The sequence below is a fragment of the Lasioglossum baleicum genome, chromosome 9 (assembly GCF_051020765.1).
Source record: "Lasioglossum baleicum chromosome 9, iyLasBale1, whole genome shotgun sequence".
NCBI classification, from domain to species: domain Eukaryota; kingdom Metazoa; phylum Arthropoda; class Insecta; order Hymenoptera; family Halictidae; genus Lasioglossum; species Lasioglossum baleicum.
Genome location: NC_134937.1, coordinates 7,832,030 through 7,851,663, shown reverse-complemented (window position 1 = coordinate 7,851,663; position 19,634 = coordinate 7,832,030). Strand labels below are relative to the sequence as shown.

The window sequence follows — 19,634 nt, the reverse complement described above, 5'->3', positions numbered from 1 at the left end:
TGTTCTAAATGAAATATGTTTTAGTCCATATGAAATTAGGGGGGCTTAAGTCATAATTTTGCCGGTTTCGATTCTTTTTCGAAATGACAGGCCTTCGAAATTCGAAATGTTTGCCCATTTTGGCGAAAACGGGCCTCACTTACGAATTTTTATCTCAGGAACTGTTTGTCCGATCCAGCTACATCTTTTTTTTGTTTTATTCGGAAAGGATTGGGCTATTATAATACAAAATAATTTTTTCAACCTCGATAATCAACTTCGTAATGTCGAAAAATTTGGAGAAATATTCTTTACGTCTTTTTTATTATGGGCCACAGTGATTTTAATTTTGAAAAAATATTGTTACATTACTTGAAGTTTCCCCTTTAAAATGAGCCCTTGAAAAGGATGGAGCTATAAAAATTGGCGTCACAATGAGCTGGTAAAGGACGCCGTGTACCCCTATTTCACGTAGAGGCGAGTCGAGCGCACCGCTATTATAATCCGTTGTCTATGCCATGCCATTGGTCTCGGGAAAATACTAGCAAACTGTATACGACTAAATAACGCTCTTTATACCTCGAGAACAATATTAGTATCCTCTCTTGGCCAACGACACCTTTTTAATTAAAATGTAAAAACCCTAAAACCCTCATCAAAAGTTTGATATTTAAGCACGCCGCTTAAATATCTCGGAAAAAGTTTAAGAAAAAATATTGTGGAAAATATTTACAAGAACCTAACCCACATCTAACCCAGACCAGTTAAAACGCAATATCGTGGCCATATCTTCCAAAATTCAAACAACAATCATAATCACCCGCTCTATATTACCAGCGTTAACACGTGCCCGTGCTGCCATCTAGCGGTTCTGCTCGGTAAGCGGCGCGCGAACGCCACTACAAATCAATATGGTGGCGCACTTACCTGTCAAAAAAACTGCAAAATGCTCAACTTTTGAAGCAACCATAACTCCTGAACCAGTGATCCTACAGAATCGCAAATTCGATTCCTAGGTTCTCCTCGTACAAATCTACTGAATTACATACCAAATACATAATAATTTATAGGAGAAAGGCACAGGTTTTGAGTCCGGTGAAGTAAAGAGCAGCCTTTATAAGGTACAATTATAATGCAGTATAAATGTTAACACAGAAAATTGGTGATGTGGAACAAATTAATTCTCCGTTATAGTAGCACCAATAATACAGAGAATTGGTGATGTGGAACAAATTGGGTTTTTGTTCGTTCTAGTCGTGAAAAACTGAAGCATTTTGGTTTCCGTGTAAAGCATGTCGGGATTGAGTTTCACATTTCATGAAATGGTTGTAAAACTGATTTTTTTTTTATTTGCAACTTCTATTCATGACGAACGTAATATAATTTGAATCGAGTTATTCCTCGTTGCTTGTGATGCAGACTCTGTGTTTTCGTATTGGAATATTGGAGCCACATATTGGAACGATGAAGGTTATCCAAATAATGTAATGTTCGTACACCACACTGTATACGAAGAATAATATTTTTGTGCATATTTCATATTGCCACACCGTTTTCAGGAACCTACATTTCGCATTCTATGGAAATGGTTTATTCTTTCGATGGCATTGTCTAGAAACCTACGCACTGATGTGTGATACATGATATCAATCGTAATTCTTACGATCATTTTCATTATAATTTGTACAATAGTCTTTTTTTAAATTTAAGGTGAAGTTAACAAAGAGAGTTTCGACTAATCATTCGAAATATTTGAATAATAATCGATTATATCTAAAAACAAACTTATTTTTATGTGTCATGTGTTCAACTTCTTTTTCAGGACACGTGTTCATTATCGTTCATTTTTCAAAATTTCATTGCTCTATCGTGTTTTGTAGATATCACCCACTTCTGCTTAAGTCAGAGTGAAATATAGCGATGATTTTTTTATTAATTACAGTTGAAATATTGTAGAATAAGCGAGAAATAGAGAGATTATAATCATTTCAACGAAAGAATTATGATTTCATTAGCTTTTTTCACACAAATCGATTTTTTTTTAATATCCTGAGGTAGTAGACAAAAATTTTACAGCGTGACAAAATCTACAGGAAATGATGTATAGCATGTCAAGAAAAAATCTAACCGAAACGCGGTTTAACGCAGGTTTTCAAAGTTAAAGAATGTTCCTAACATAAATCTCTCTATTTCCCCATATTCTGCGATATTTCAGCTTTAATTTAAAAAAAATCATCGCTCCATCTCATTTCAATCGAAAGTTCTTTGATTTTGACACAGAATTGCTGTAAATAATAATGATTTATTATACAACATGTAAACACGGATCGTGCTGTCCTTCCTTGGGCCCGGAACTTTCATCGTCAATTAAACCACTAAATACAGCTGAAATTATATCGTGTTTAGCGTGATTTCAATCAGAAAAATGCCACAAATTAAGCAGGACCTGCTGTCGCCCAATGTAACAACAGTAGTATTACGGTGTTTTTCGTTAATAACTCCTTAACGAAACCGCGGAGCTCATTTTTAGAAAGGAAAAAGTTATTTGAAATGGCCTCAGGAATTACCTTTTTCAAGGAAGTATAACATTTTTGGGACACCCTGTAGAATGAACCTCGTTCGAATGTAAGTAACTACAGAATTTTAATGCGGTTATTATCGATCTTGGTTTGATCGGGCACGTTGAATTTCCATGAGAATTTCCGACGTGGATGTTAGACTGGTGACCAGATTCCTTGGAACTCAAGGGCCTTTTAATATTCGCTACTATACGATTGCAGTTTATTAATCATTTATGAGGATATTTCCATTTGAAAGGATCCAAAAATTGATTTCTTCTTTCGTTATACATATATTTTGCAAGCATTGCACCATGAAAATGTGTTCCCAAACGTTTAGGTTCTGATTCATTGAAATGACAAATTTATAATAATAATATGATTTTGTAATTAAACTGCGCATTTTTAATATTATAAAAAAATTTTAAACATTTTTTAATTTTAAAAGCATTTACTCTTGTAGAAATAGAGATCTGTTTAAATTTTGTCTGGGCAATTAAAATTGTGAGCAAGAGTTCCTTCGGCAATGAGTACATGTAATATTGAAATGATAAACTTACTTCAGCCTTTTAGGCTTACTTCGCTTTTTGCGGTTCAGTTACGTTACCCTGTTGAAAGGGTAGTTATTCGAAATTACGACGAACTTCACATGAATGCATTTGAAGTACAATGAGGGATGGATAATATCGATTTTTGCTTTTCATTATAATATACAATATACAGACTATATCAGAATACGCGAGCGCTGTTTCAATGGCAAATTCAACACAATAAAATATAAGAAAGGTTTGTGTCAAGCCCTATGAATTCCGATGTGTATTGTATATCCCAGATTATTCTTGATTTTCTGGTAAAATGGTTTCTGCGATTGTTTATTTATTGGTTTATTTCTTTGTAATATATTCTTTATCGACTAAACACAGTCTACTTTATTGTTCATAAGCCCCAAACCACTCAAACCAGTATTTCGAAAAGTCTCTTGCTGAAAGGCTAGATAACATTGTATATTAACCGAATGTTAGGTAGTTTTTAATCTCGGATACACCAGTGGCTGCACTTTACCTTGCGTAACCAGAAATGTTAGCCTTTTCCTTATGTAATCCTGTACATTTTTAGGAGAAAATGCCGAAAATCCAAGTTTCAGTTGTAGGAGATCAGTGCTTCGAATGTTATAAGTGTTTAAAGATGAGCGATTTGCAGTGTATTTGACAGATAAGAGTCTTAGGTATGTAGTGGTCGACATTAGCGCTTGCTTGTACCGACTCCGCTTGTTAGATGATGCGCGACACTGAATTTGCAGTGTTCTTATCTGCCAAAACGCTAAAAATCGCGCAACTTTAAACACGTATAACTTTTGAACCAGTGAATTCCTAAGCCTAAAACTTGGATTCTTGCAATTTTTTTTACCGAAATCTATATGATCATATTTAACAAAGTTAAAAATTTCTGGCTTCCTCAGGTGAAGTTTTATCAAACGCACTGACACCGCTGCTCCGAAGCATTGTTCTCCTAGAATCCGCATAACTGTGTTATTTCGATCAATTGAAGAATTTTTGAGGTTCTATACTTTGAAAAAACACAATAGAAAATATCGCTGTTGGACCTGTCAATATGAGACCATCCCTTAAGTTGTACAGACGAGTCGTAACAGGAGGAAGCCTCGGGAGAGTCTCAGTTGCGAGCAGTATTTTTTGACGATCCGTTGTACGAGGTCAAATATATCACTGCCAGAATGTTGTATTACCGCTCGGGCATTGTGCCTGCGCAGAGGAATCGACTTTTCGCGTTTCTGGCTCGCTCTGGAATCCCTCGACAATTTCGTAATGCGCGTATGATACTCGATACAGACCGGGCCACAATGCTAGACGTCGAAGCGCACTACCTGCTTTGTGCTCTCCACTTGAGGCATTGAGAAAACGTGAACAGAAAACGGCCGGGCATCGGCTACTACCGCGAACTGATCTTACCTCGGCCCTGGGGAGCATGGCCATTTAAAAATTTCAAAACATCAATTTTCATAGATTGACAGTACAAGAACTCTCGTAACATAGGTCAGATGTATGTACATAGATGTTGGATGAACCATGTTAGGTGATAGGTTACGTTCGAAAAGAGTGGCTTGGCCTTTGGTATAGAACAGGCACGTGAAACTCGTTTACCACCAAGGGCCTCATTAAGTATTATAAATTAACTCGAGGGCCGCAATAAAAAAAAGACTCAAAATTGAGAAAACACATTTTTCTTTTATTAACACATTGCAGTTACACATATAAAATATAACATACGAACAAAACACAATAATATTACAAAAATACGTATGAAGTGTTCTTTTTTCAAGTTCACCTTATTTGAATAAAACCATTACGGTTTTGTTTCGAAGAAACTCGGCTACATTTTTAAGTAACCAAATTTTCAAAATTTGGTAAATCATTAAAATTGTTAATGAACAATACCGCAATGACGCAACGCAGAGAATACGTTGATCCTATTCAGCACCTGTTTACTAGACAAACGAAGCATAGAAAATGAAAACCATACGAGCAAGAATATTCCTGTAGAGTGCTATACTTGGGAAAGTTTCATTTTGAAATGTAAACTGGGCAATTAATTATTTTACGCCACAATTCGGCTTGTTAAATTTCGCCTTGGGTCGAAAGTCAAGCGATGATCAGCCGTTGATGCTATATATTTCCGCTTGCCTGTTTTCACTCCTAACTCCTAACGAGCTGCGTTTACCTGTAATTCTTCATTTACCTTTGTTACGGACCTATTCCACCAAGGAAGAAAGTTGGAAAAATGGATACACTCGACAGATAATAGGTTTCACTGTAAACCGTATCCAGAATTTCCTTTCTCGTGCCTCCTTCATTGTTCCTGTGACTGCAGTTACTACTGCTTCCTTGTTTTTACAGTGTTAAGAATTTTTTCCATATATTCTCCTTTGTACTCGGAGCTATTTTAACTCGAAAATTAAATTCTTTCTACCTAGAATATATATTTCCATTCCCTATGATTTCTTAAATTTTATTAGTACAGTCTTTGGCGGTTCTAAAAATGTGAGAGAGAGAGGAGGAAAAGGAAGGGGAGCGTTTCGTCCTAGGCCCGCTAGAGGACTCATCGGTAAGGCTATCTAGCGGGCCCCAGAGCCCCACTGTGCCCAGACGGGACACCTTCTCACAAAACCGTAATGTTTAAAAACGCGAATTCCCGGATCTAATCCACAAAGTTTTAATCCAGAATTAGTTCCACAAATATAAATTATAACAACGTTTGAGAGCTATATCTAATGTCATTTATAAACAAAATTATTTACAATAAGTAGCAGTCAAGGAATTGTCCTTTGAAGTAAATTTCAAATAAAACACTTAAAATAGTAGGGAGTTTGTTGGCAACAAAATCGAAAAATAATTCGGAGTGCAAAGGGTTAACTCAAAAATTTCTTCCTAGCTACAATATTTCCATTTCATGATTTTTTAAATTTTATATGAAATTAGTATGATACCTCACACAATACCTAAATGTTTAGTAATTGATTAGATACCCATATATTTAATAATGTAAACAATATTTTAAGTAAAGATACAGCAATTTTTAGTGGTGTCTCAGAGTCACCATTCGCGTGCTAAGGGTGAAAAATAATGTCGAAATGTTAGAGATGTTGGTTGAAGTTTTCGTGTGACTATAATATTAGTATGTATTTGTACGTGTGGCAAAAATATAAAATCTGCCACTATACGGGCCGGATTATTGGCGCTGCGCATACCGTACACGAACACAATGCAAATTTTACTTTATCTTGGATCTTACGAAACCTTTTATAAAGAAAATATATTCTATTTAACCTCCTTTCTTTGTAGATTAACTCACGAAGATGGAAATTTGCATAATGTTACTACACAGACTATCAGAGAAGTACTTCCGAGGCGATTAGATTAGCGCAGAGGTTTGTCGCATTTGTAGGCCACAGTCGTGAACGAAGTTACGTAATTTCAATGTGATTTTCATTAAACAAACTTGACTACAGTGGATTCTGCGCGTCTTAACTGTGAAAGTTCTACAATAAATAAAAGGAAGGATAATTAAGGAGTCATTAAAGAAAACTTGGAGTTGATAGCATCTGTAAAGGAGTAATTCTTCCAATTGTAATAGTATATAATCTATGGCTGTTGCCAAGACATTCGAGACAAGGCATGTTAACAAACAGAAGACAGTAGCCTCGGCGACTGTTAACCGAGCAACACACGCACATTTAATAAACAACTTCTATAAAAACCCTACACAATGTCTTCGAACACTAAATTCAAAGCGATAATGAACACGAAAATTTCTTTGAATCTTTTACTATTTTATCACAGAATTCGCTAATATTTTGCTAAAGAACTGTTACCCATGTTTCATAAAGTAGAGATACAGTAAAGTCGCGTTATTTCTCAGTGACCGCCTACCCAGAATTTGTCAAGTGTCTACTCCCTCCACTGAGGGGCAACGTCGCAAGGGGTCAAGAAGCTCGAGCTGCCTCGGTCTCCGAGCAGTGTGAACATGCCACTTAATCTGATCTCGGCTCGGGTATATCGGTGCGAACCGCTACAATTACAATTTTTCCTTATTTTTTTATGGGACTTTCATCAACTTATTTTTCTTATTAGAGAATGGCACTAAACACAATATAATTTCAACTGTATTTAGTGGTTTAATTGACGATGAAAGTGACGGGCGCAAGGAAGGAAGCGCGAACTGTGTTTACATGCTGTCCGTTTCTACGTTCGGCTATCTTCGTACTTTCGGCGCAGTCGGCGCGGTAGTCACAAAAAATAGTGCCCCTACACGATATTTCTCCGTGCAGAACACAGCCGTTTGCAAAATAACGCGACTTTACTGTGTTGTGAAATTATTTGTAGTAGAGATTTAAAAGATGAGAGAATGCATACTGATGAAAATTTGTATTGTATGAACGATTAAAAATTTTACATTATCCATTGCAAGGTAAGGTCTAATAACACATAAATAGAGTAAGGTGAAGTGAATTTCATAAAAATTCTTTTCAAAAATCTGAAGCTGTGGTCTCTGAGACCCCACAATACCTTGCGAAGGTTTAATCCAAAATAATTTATGTCCGTGAAACAGATGAATCTGTTCTAATGTAACACATTAGAAAAGGAACATAAGGAATGCAAACAAGTGTATAGCACAGAGTCGCTAGATTAAGATTTATCTCCCCACTTTACCTTCCCATTCTACAACGATATTCCCCCACGCCTCTGCCACAACACGATCAAGTGACGCGTTTCGTCTCTGTCATAGGAGGTCATCAAGAGGAGGAAATGTGCCCATTATTGTAACATTAAATAATTAAAAGTATTGAGTTTATGATTTGTTGGCTGATCACGACGTACAGTGTATGAAACGGTGGAAGCGTGGGAAATAGCATCGCGGAAGGGGAACGTAGAGTGAGGACACAAGTCTCAATCTGGTAGTGGGGGTACTCTGTCTCCCGGATTGTATATAACTTTTACTTAATTCCTCACTATCCATCGATGTTTTGACTTGCACCATTTTTGCATTGAACGGCTCATTTATAAGTTGCTGATGGTTTAAATAAATGTGTATTACCTTACAAGCGCGCTATTATTTTCTGCTTGGAATAAAACAGTTTTATTTCGTTCTATACAAAACCTAGAGACGTTGCGACTTTTATCGAGTGGCCCGCGCATTCCGAGTTCGCAATCTCGCGTCTTATTTCTAACAAACATGAAATTGTGCATTGTTACTGAGGAATTAAAGATAGCACACACGAGTGTGCTAGGTTGCTCGGTCTGTAAGAAAGTAATCGCTCTATTCGCGCAAAATGAAGCTATTCATATTCGGCGACGGGAAGCTGTCATAACGCTGATTCCAACACGACGAGCTATTCGACGTAAGCTCATTAGTGCAACAGCACGAGCCACTGCGATAACTTACGCCTCTTTACGCCAATGGATGCGACGTCGCCCTGTTGCATGATGCACAAGAAGCGATGATCACCAGATTGTTGATCTAACCGTTGAAAATTCGCATTTCCTTTTTTGCACGCAATGCTCTTCCCATTCTACAGGGCTTCCCAAAAATTTTGCACTTCCTTGGAAGGCTCCATTGGCTCAGCCAATGTCAATAAACAATAAATAGCGTTGCATACGCAACGCCTTAAATTGAGCTATCTCAATTCGAAGCTTTAGAGTATTTAGACACTAGAGACATTCAGATACTCGAGGTCCACTCAGAGTCGTCAGATGAGGCGGAAGCACTAGTTCAGGGGAAAAAGTTACCCTGCCTCTGCCAGTACTGGATTTGTCACGTGGCATTGTGACACGTGTGCGACAGAGACGATACGCGTCACGTGATAGGGCCGCTGTGGAAGCGTGGGGAATAGCGCTGTAGAAGGAGAATATAGGGTGGGGACACTTGTGTTAGTCTGGAAAAAAAGACTTGTCTTAATCTAGCGACTTTGGCGAGACCTGTGGCCGAGCCGGCATCCGTCTGCTGTAGCCTCGCTTTGATTGGATCGCGTTTTTTCTTAATAACTTCTGAACAAAGCTGCAGGGAACATTTTCGCAAAGCAAGAAGTTAGTTTAAATGATTTCAGGAACCACACCCCCCTCCTTTCTGGAAGTACAACATTTTTGGGACATCCTGTATACTGAATCCGGTAATACGGGACCGGTATACGAGCTTTTTTCGGTACAGATAATACAATCGAGGATGGTTGGATTTTCAAGAAAAAATTGAGTTTAGAAATTCTTAATCTTAATCTGATGACACTGGCATGGATGTTGCACTAGCTCATCAAATGGAGTCGTTCGATTGTATTAAGAAATACACGGACAAAAAAGTTTTCACGAATTCAATTTGGAAATTTGCCGCTTCCATTATATTCTGTAGACGGTACCATATCGAATTATTATTACTTCTTTCGAGCAGTACAAAATTTCATAGCAGGAAGAAGATTTGACAGTTGATCGAATCCATGAAAAAAACGCATCGACAAGTATCGAAACGGGGGACCCTAAAAATTTTATGAGGACTCTATATATTGTGAAAAAGATGTAACTTTTAATGGTACGTCTAAAATATTAAATTTTGCATTCTGCGTTATTGGTTGACTCTGGAGATCTTCTCGATGGCCCCGTGCATTGCGATTCGTCGTCCACTAGGTTGGTTACAACGAAAGAGAACATTTCTGTTGCAGAGGATTTAAAAATACACGCTCGGATTGCTCCAGTTTTCTTGGGGCGCTTTAATATTTGAATAGTTCACCCTTGCTCGAACCCGAATATTTATAATGTCCACGGACGTTACACTCGCGTCCTTTTCGCTGGTTTCACTTAACGTTGCATTCTTTTAATGCATTCTCCACCACAGCTGTTGACGTCTGTCCTACGCTACGATCACTCGCGAGAATATCTAGCCGCTCTAATTAGGGAATAAATGGTAAACTTTACCGGACTCCAATTTTTGCCTTTCTCCTATAAATTATTATCTATTTGGTATGTAATCCAGTAGATTTGTACCAGGAGAACCTTTTTGTAAATATTTTCCAAGATATTTCCTCTGTTAGCGATATTAATGCGTGCCCGTGCTGCCACCTAACGGCTCTGTTTGGTAAGCGGCGCGCGATCGTCACTACAAACCAATATGGCGGCGCGCTTACCTGTCAAAAACACTGCAAATTGCTCAACTTTAAGTAACCATAACTCCTGAATCATTGATCCTACAGACTCGTAACTTCGATCTGCAGGGTGTCCGGGAACAAATCTACTAGATTACATACCAAATACATAATAATTTATAGGAGAAAAGCAAAAATGTTGAGTCTGGTAAAGTAAAGTTTACCCCATAACTCTGTTAATATTGATCGAATCTGGCATTACTTGAGTGCGTCTGAAAGGTGATGTCATATCATATCATATATCATACAAACAAGAAATTGTAATATTTGTTTATTCAGTCAAGAGTTATTACGTCTTGAAAATGAGTGAAAATAAAGAAGAAATTCGATACATCACGACCAGTCACTGAAAAAGTCGATGAAATCATGCAAACAGTTGAGCAAGACCAGCACATTAGCAGTCGTGATATTAGTAAGGAATTAAACATCGACCACAAAATAGTTCTAAACCATTTAAAGAAGACTCGATACAAAAAACAGCTCGATGTTAGGGTGCTTCATGAGTTAACATTGAAAAATTTAGTGGATCGACATCTTTGGCGACCCGTCAAAGATTAAAAGTGCTTAGCTGGGAAGTTTTGATGCGTCCACCGTATAGTCCTAAAATTGCACCATCAGGCTACCATTTGTTTCGATCTCTACAGAACTCTCTTAATGGTGTGAAGTTTACTTCAAAAGAGGCCTGTGAAAATCACGCGTCGCGGTTGTTGCCCCAGAAATCACAGAATTTCTACAGTGACGGGATTATCGTTGTACCTCAAAAATGGCAAAAGGTGGTCGATCAAAACGGCACATATTTGATTTAATAAACTTCATTTAAAATATGGAAAAAAACTTGATTAATTTCTGCATTAAAATACGACGAAACCTTGTCCCCAACCCGATATTTCGACAAAGTTTAGACGTCCCCTTGTTTATCATCGACTCCGCATCCACCTTCTACGACGTTACTAATTGTAAGTAAGTAGACTTAGAAAGCCAGTAGTAGACGATAATAGAGCAGAGACTGTCAAGAACGACGTAATAAATTCCGAGCGGCCGTTTCGACTTCGAACGTGTCAAAATTTGAACGGGCAGATGCAGTTGATCGCGCAATATCGTCGAGCAAGTGCTCAAAAGATGACACAGAAGTGCAAAGACGTAAGTTTACGCGGCTATTAAGCGTTCGCCATAAAAGCAAAGGAATGAACGGAAACGTCGCCGGTAGCTATCCGCCTTGCACGACAATCTTCGGCTTGTCATCCATTATTTTCGCGGTGAAATATTCCTTGGCAGATCACGGGGAGCGTCGCGTCGCGTTGGCTCGCTCGGGAACCGGACGATATTTCAGATTTCATTAACACGCGTTTTCTAGCGAGAAGCAACGCGCGGTACATGCATACAAATATAACACGGGTACTCATAAGTTTATTGTGCCAGTAAAAGCCGAGACTATGCCAGCGAACCAGCGTGTTGGGATTATACGACGGTGCCAGGGTGCTGTGTTCGCTCGGTGTAAAGAGCGCCGGAATCGTGTAACACGCTGTCCATATATCATTCGACCGTCTCGTTCCGCTGACGAGTTATGCGAACCTGTCCGAACACTCGAAACATTCGAAATTCGAACCGGAACGACGCCTCCAAGAAAAACTGTTGGTCCAAAAATTTCGACTGTAACTTTCGAATGTTACAGGCTTTAGATAGTTATCACTTTTAGATACAGTGACTCCCACTAATATTCGGAAACTCTTAAAAACACCATAACTTTTGAAATATTGGACTACGCGATTTGAACTTCTTTGGAAAGCTAGAGCAATTAGTTTACTACAGTATGTGAAAAGAAATTTTTTCAAAAGTTACATTTGGCCAGAATTGTAGAGAAAATACTAAATGTTGCATTTTACAACTTTTTTATGCGGGCCCATATTGAAATTTTAAAAAATATCTTTTGTAGATCTGTCATATATCTGATGAATTCGAGTGTTCAAATTGTTTACATTCTTAATAATGCCGGAATAATTTTTTACGTTTGGTGTGCGACTCTCTGAGCTTTATTTGCTTTCGATCTATTGAGGATTCCTGTAAAAATTCCGAGTTTTCTTCACTCTGGACAATATTTTTTACGTCCCTGTCCAATTCTTCGACTAGTAATTCGATCGGAATCAGAATAGGTGCCAACCTGTGGCAACCAATCTATTCTCTGCCACTCTTACGCAGCTCAACATATCGAACCGAGATTGCCTACATTTCGGAAATTCCATTTTGACGAATTTACTTTTTACAGCGATATTTTTCGTTCAGTCTCATTCGAGGAAATACAGTGGCAGACAAAAGTTTAAATAGTGTAATAGATACATACGATCGCAACCACAATTTTTACAAACTGAAATTTTATTTTATGGGAGCAATGATTTTTTTTGTAAATATCTATATCTTATAAAATAATGGAAGCGAGAAAACTGTAAAAGGGGATAGCGAATTTATAGTTTATTTAAAAGAATTAAACAAGTAAAGAAACTGGGTGGACGAATGTAAGGTTAATTCGACTGTTTTATGATTACAATTTTCATATTGAAATTATTACATATTTACATATTTTTATTGTTATAGTTTTATTAGTTTGTGGGCCACAATTAAAATTAATTTGAAACTACAGGGATTGTTAAAACAGATTAATAAGAAGATGTTTTTGTAAAATATTGTACAAAACAACATTTACATATTCATGGTAATAAAGTAAATGGTTCTGGAAACGTTTATAATTTATTAAAAACCGCATTAAAGGTCGAAATAGATTGGTGAAAGTGTGATATACCTTATTATTTTAAGATTAGTCGTCTTAAATTAGACTGATGTCTCTGAGAACGAAATGATTGTTGAAACTTAGAATTCGGTCGACACAGGATTTTATAATGAATATATCATACACTCTACGCTGTGTATTTTTTTTTTCAATTCACACATTCGTTTGTTTCCATTCGAAATGACTAATTTGCTCTAATAATTCGAATGTCGTTGGTACGCCGCACAAGTCGGTTATTGTTCGCGACTCGGTTATTCTGGTTTGCGTTTCTCTCGATTATCCAGCGTAATCATAAATTTACGATTAGCTTTGTAATATGATTCTTCCGCAGAATTATTCCGTGTGGCGCGGATGAATCGGCGAAACCAATTTTAGTTGATAGAAATCACACTGCGCAAAATGTATCGTGGAGCCAGCCAATCGTCGTTTAAATTCGTTTCAAATTACAGTTGTAATTAAACACTTCGTGAATTGTTGTCGTTCAACTGATTATTCAGTCGTCCCGTTGGAATAAATTCTTCCCGGAGGCGAGAAAGTAAACACGAAACATAATCAATTAAGACTTTACGATCCTTTTTTTTTTTTAATAATTTGCTTCAGAAATCAAAAAAATGCCACAAATATATCGGTGAAAGTTTCATAAAAAAAAAATAAGTAATAATAAAAAAGATTTAATATTGGTGTTACATTGTAAGGACGCACGGGCCTTTGAACTGTGCCGACGATTGCGACTCTCCGCGTCGCATTAGCCGAGATCAGATTACTACAGTGGAGAGCATATTTTTTTGCGTTTATCGTGTACGCCCTTTTTGTGTTTATAGAGGATTTACTGTATCTTTTAGAATAATTAATAGTCTGAGAGATATTTCTGTGGATAAATTGAAATGCGATATTCTGTGTATGTTGAATGTTTGTTTAGTCTCTTGGAAACAACATTTTCAGCAAAATGGTTATAACCATACAGCGTGTAATTGTTAAAATTATTCTGTAATTATTCGAATGAATGAAATTTATTAAATCATATACAATAATAATTGATATCAGTGTTACGTCCCGGAGTCTGACTTTCGCGAAACTATCGTTCCCCGACCCATTCCCCTTACTGGACCTTTTGTCCACGCGGCACGTTACGTCCGACGTCTGACTGGGAACCACGACTTTCGCGAACATGCGTATTCTACTTAACGCTTACAGTAGATTCGCCCGAAGCGGCGGACGAGAGCAGAGATAACTGAGACGGCGCGAATCTTCGCAGGGAAATATTTAGCGACTTATCGGACAGTTGAGTATAGCGATCGGTGAAGACAGGCAGGCTTCGTTTATGCGAACTGCTTTCGTTGCTCGTTGACGGCTGCAGTCGAATCAGGCTGGATCGTCGTAGGGAGGACGATGATCCTCACTCGTCCTGGGAAGATCACGTCGTCGGTGATCCTCGGTTGACGGGAGATACCCCGCTGTTGTCCTCCGTCTCGCGTTCGTTGACGCGCACGAGCTTTCGTAATTGATAGCGACGAACGCGAATTGAATAAGAGAGTGTCGCAAGCGCGAGGATGTAGAGACAAGAACTAAGCGAGACTCACTTATTAAATTAATAACTGGGAATATATTTGTAACGTATGAAATGGAATTACAATGAATTAGAAGCGCGTGATATAGCAGGACCGCTCAAAGGCGGATGAGAGCGAGGACTCGTCGGAGTCCGGACCGGGACATCCAGGAGGCGACGAGCCTCGCTGGAGTCTTGAACGAACGTGACAGACTGGCTGTCCGAATTGAACTGAACTAACTGAACTCTTTTTAGGATCGTGAGGTCGAATACATAGGTGTCTTATCTTCTACGCGATGTCTCGTTAGACATAACGCTACGGATGTTATGAGATGCGCGATTAATGATTACGGTGAATGCTACGTGATACTGCTACAGGGAATACATTAAGATATGATTATTATACAAGGGTTAAGATAAGAATGGGTGTATGGTATGAGGTGAGAATCGGATCTGATGAACGGAGCGAAGTATGACTACTTATAACTAATGAATATTATTAATAATTACGGTTACAATATCCTACTCTTATTAACTATGCTTACAACCTATGGCAACACGTCAGCAGACGTGACAATCAGTAACTGGATCATTGGAAGATCATTATTATTTGTTAAATAAACTGTTATATAAACATGTTATATAGTTATGAATATTGAAGTGACCGTTTTCGTTCTGTCCTTATTGACTTACCTTGTGTATTCTATTATTTATTACTTACTTATTATTTATCCGTTCTCATGTTTTAAGAATCACAAATTATAAGGGTTCATTGAAAGATTAAGAGTTGGAGAAAACAAAATGTCAAATTGAAAAGTGTCGAAGAACATTAATGTTTCAATGCGAAAATCAATTTTCTTCGTACATCAATATTCGTCATATTTACATAACATTCTTATATAATATCTCTGCACTGTGTAATAATAATAATAATATACTAAATTCTATCTTGTTTCAGGGGTACGAGGGGTCCCTGCTGAAAATCACAAGTAAAAATGGGAAAACAGCATCGGTAAGTCTCAATATTTATTTCTCTGTGTGATTTAGTATTTGTTTACAAGAAAATGAAAAATTATCGCTGTAATATTGTATATATACGAGATTTTTTACTGCCGGTGTAGTGCGAGACGTTAAATATACCTCTATAAGTAAACTTTTTATTATTTAAATGTATCTGCAGACTATTTAATATATTCTGAGAAGAGAATTATAAGCCCCTGCCGGGTTAATACGTGACTTTTATCCAGAATGAATCCGCGTATTTCGCTTGAAAGTTATTAAACGCAATAATTATTATTATTATTTTGATAAGAAGATTATCTTTTAGATGGTTTCTGAATGATTTCGTAACAAACAAAACGAAATTGGTGGTTTAGTATTCTCGCTAAGTGTAGTCGTGGTAATATTTTACAGTTATTGTAACAAACTGATTACTATACACGAGATCGTATCATTGCCATATCTTCTCGCGTGGCTCACGGCAAGAAAAATTGTTCCACACGGCTTTAACAGGACGATGAATCTGTCCTAGATTTCGTTGCGCGAAAGGTTAACCCCGGCCAATACGCCGTTTTCCATATTCGTTCCCCAAAATGGAGGGCAAATTCAGGCGCACGGGGTGATTCTTCTCAGGAACATCGATTCCCTTCCTTGGTTTCAGATGCTTTCCTATCAAGCGGGAGCAGTTCGACAAAGTATCGAGATTCCACTCGCGATTGTTCCTCGGTAACCGAACAAATGAGAAAACTTGCGATCGGCAACTTTCAATAGAACTCGCTCTGCGATCGAAGCAACTTTGTACGATTCCAATGATTTTGTCGCCGCATGTACGATCGAATTTTTTTCGCCGCCGTACCCGCGTGATATCCCAGCTATCTAGCGGGACAACATTCAATTCCTTTATCTAATCCTAATCCAATGTATCAGCCGATTTAGATAATACAAGGTAGTTCAGCTAACATGATTAGTGTGCCACCTGAATTACTTGTACAGGGTGTCAAAAAATTATATTAAATCTTGTCACATTGTTTTTAAAAAGATTAGGAATCTTAAATCTTGTTACAGTAAATCTTCTATAGTCACAAGAGAACGTAGAAGCCGAACGTAGAAAAGGACAGAAACGTTTGTTTTTATTCATTTTTAACGAAATTTCATCAACATATTTGTGTGACATTTCTCTTATTAAAATAATACCAAACAAGATATAATTTGGCCCATATTTACTGTACCCACATGTGAACCATAACGTATGTTCATACCGTCAATTAAACCACTAAATACAGTTGAAATTCTATCGTGTTTGGTATCATTTTAATCAGAGAAATGCCACAAATATGTTGGTGACAGTTTCATAAAAATGTAAGTAATAATAAAAAAAGTTTTTTTATTGGTATTAAATTATGACGAGAGTACTTTTGACGAGGTAAAGAAGAACACTGTACACATACGGGATCAACAAATTCTTCCTCACAACACAGATTTGTATGGTACCAATGTCTTACGGAATCGTCGCGGAGTGTAATAAAACAGTTTGAATCAGATGTAACAGTAGTAAAGCGGTAAATAATAATTACAAAAAGAATTGCATTGTTGCGGAGGTGACGCGCGATGGGAAACAAAGTCCCGGCCCCGACAACGATGGCGTCAGCGATGGCGGCCGGTATTACGTGAGTCAGGTAACACGGAAAAACATCTAATCGATTCCTGGGGGGAAAAAATACGTCAATTTTATACCTCCGCGGAAGCCATCATGTCGGCTCGGACCTGGTATATAATCCAGTGAGATAGCATTAATTTATGCGCCGCAGGTAGAACCAACGCACGCGACAACCTGCACCGCTAACGCTATAAAATCTCCACTCCGCTAAAGCATTAACGTTCTTGTCCGGCTCCTGTGTGGGTATATTTCCCTCTGTTGTGCATGTACGTGTGCGCGCGCGTGTATTCGCTTCGTGTAGCTAGCTGTGCAACGCTTTTGCCCTTTACCCGCATCCCGAAGCTCTCTAAAATAACGCAGCAGGGATGATATCGATCGCGTAAAAGGAATGCATTTCCTCCGAAGAATGCCAAGTGACGTCACCGCGTCGCGCGTCGGCTCGATTTCATCGAAACCGTGTTCACGATGGATAGTCTTCGTTATAGGCGCTTGTAAAAAAATTAGCAAGATGTAGCAGGATTAAATATATCGAGCGCGTTTGCTGTATAATCGACATTAGTTGTACAGGCCGCTTCACCAATCATGCTAACACCGGACGTTTAACCTTTTTCCGTGTCCAACTACCCTGGCAGAAAATATTCGATCAAAATCGTGAACGTTTCAAAGAAAAGTTCCACGGTTTCCATGGAATCCACTAAAATTACGAGGGAGACCAGGAATTTATTACGAATACAGTGGCACAGGGGTGGGCATTTTTGTCTGAATTGAGACAAGATCGTCCCCACCATAGCCCCCAGTGTCCCCCACCAGCATCCCTCATTACCATGGCGGAAGGTCGCGCTTTGTCCATCGCAAGCAATGCACAGACCTCGCGCATGAAAGGGAGGTTGGTGAGGAAGCAGGAGTTTGAGGAGCCCCTACAGTGCCCACCCCTGCACAGTACCGCAAAATCGAGAAAATCGAGGGGAATACAATTTACTGACCAATCTACGGTCTTAGTGGGGGATGTTGGAGTATGCTGATGGTGCTGGTATGGGGTAGTGGAAGGGGAAAAGTAGGAGAAGTAAAACCGACCAGTTTTGGTCGTTTCTGGCGACATTGCTCCTCCAGTCTGCTGTAGCACCTCGGTTAACCTACAGTCCCTGGTCATCGAATTAGGACTACGTACAAAAATTTCACTTTTATGGTTATAATCATTGAATACAATCATACAATCCGAAGATGTAAAGACTCAACTCCTTCCTAGGACAATATACATACAGTAGCGGATATAAGTTTAAGACGACTATCATTTCAGTAGATTATCGCATTTTCTTAGAGATACTAAACGTCGAACAATTCTCAATTTGTCTTAACATTTACACATATATCCGCACTCTATCTACGAACAACCTAGACTCTTGAGCGTTTCGTCTAAGACACGCTAGAGAACTCATCTAGGTCGCGCTCTGATTGGTCTGTGTTTTTCGTTAATAACTCCTAAACAAAGCCCCGGCTGACATTGGTGCAAAGGAAAATGTTGCTTCAAATGACCTAAGGAACCCTCGGAAGGCGTTTGGGGACGGTATATATTGGGATCGGTGACGGATCAGGTAGTAGCGGGAAAGGTGTTGACTACATATCTGTCCATCTTGTGGCAAGCGTAGGAGGTTAGCCGCAACATTACTCCCTTGCCAGTGAACAAGGATAATCTTGACGAGTTCCCATTTCTACGATGATCCAAGTCAGAATCTAGCGAGGACGACCGGATGCTTGCAGGTCGTTGCCCACTCGATTGATGCTGTGTCGTCGTCGTGTTTTGAGAAGCGCGTTTTGCTCGAATTGTAAGCACACATCGTGGCGAGATAGTGAGTCGCACTCCTGCTTATCGAGCCTAGATGCTGCTGTCCTAGCATGGCCGTTCGAAGAGGACGTGGAATCGGTGCGCTGATCCTCCGTGAATCCGTCGTGATCTGCTGACGTCGGTCGTAGGTCTGTGGGTCTCGTGCCTTCTGGATACCTGGTGGTAATCTGCGACAGATCGACGGGTGGCCACACTAGGAGAGGGATTACGATTCTCGGTGGTTTTTTCAGTAGACCTGATGTTGTTGGGTCCTGGTTGTAGTCGTCGTTTCCTCCGGTCGTCCTCTGTGTCGCGTTTCTGTTCGAAGTCAGGGTAACCAATTTGACGGCTGATAAGAGCTGTTGTAGGGAAGGAAAAGGAATAGGAGCGTTTCGTCCTAGGCCCGCTAGAGGACTCATCGGTAAGGCTAGATCAGGCATGGGCAGAAATAGCACGCGGGCTAGGGAATCTCAAGGAATACCCCCACTTCTCCCGGCCACGCGTCTCACTCCCCGTGGCGGCCATAGTGCTCGGAGCAACTACGGCCCCAAAGGGGACTGAGACGCGCGGCCGGGAGAAGTGGGGGTAT

General features: G+C 39.0%; 1 protein-coding gene across 5 annotated transcripts in view; it reads left to right on the top strand.

Annotated features, from left to right (window-relative positions):
• LOC143212158 (protein couch potato) overlaps positions 1–19,634 on the top strand; it is a 251,750-nt gene that overhangs the window by 141,868 nt on the left and 90,248 nt on the right. For all 5 annotated transcript variants that reach the window (XM_076430606.1, XM_076430603.1, XM_076430602.1 and 2 more), the window contains one exon: positions 15,526–15,579. In XM_076430606.1, coding sequence (XP_076286721.1) covers positions 15,526–15,579 — 54 coding nt within the window. The remainder of the gene's footprint in view (positions 1–15,525; positions 15,580–19,634) is intronic.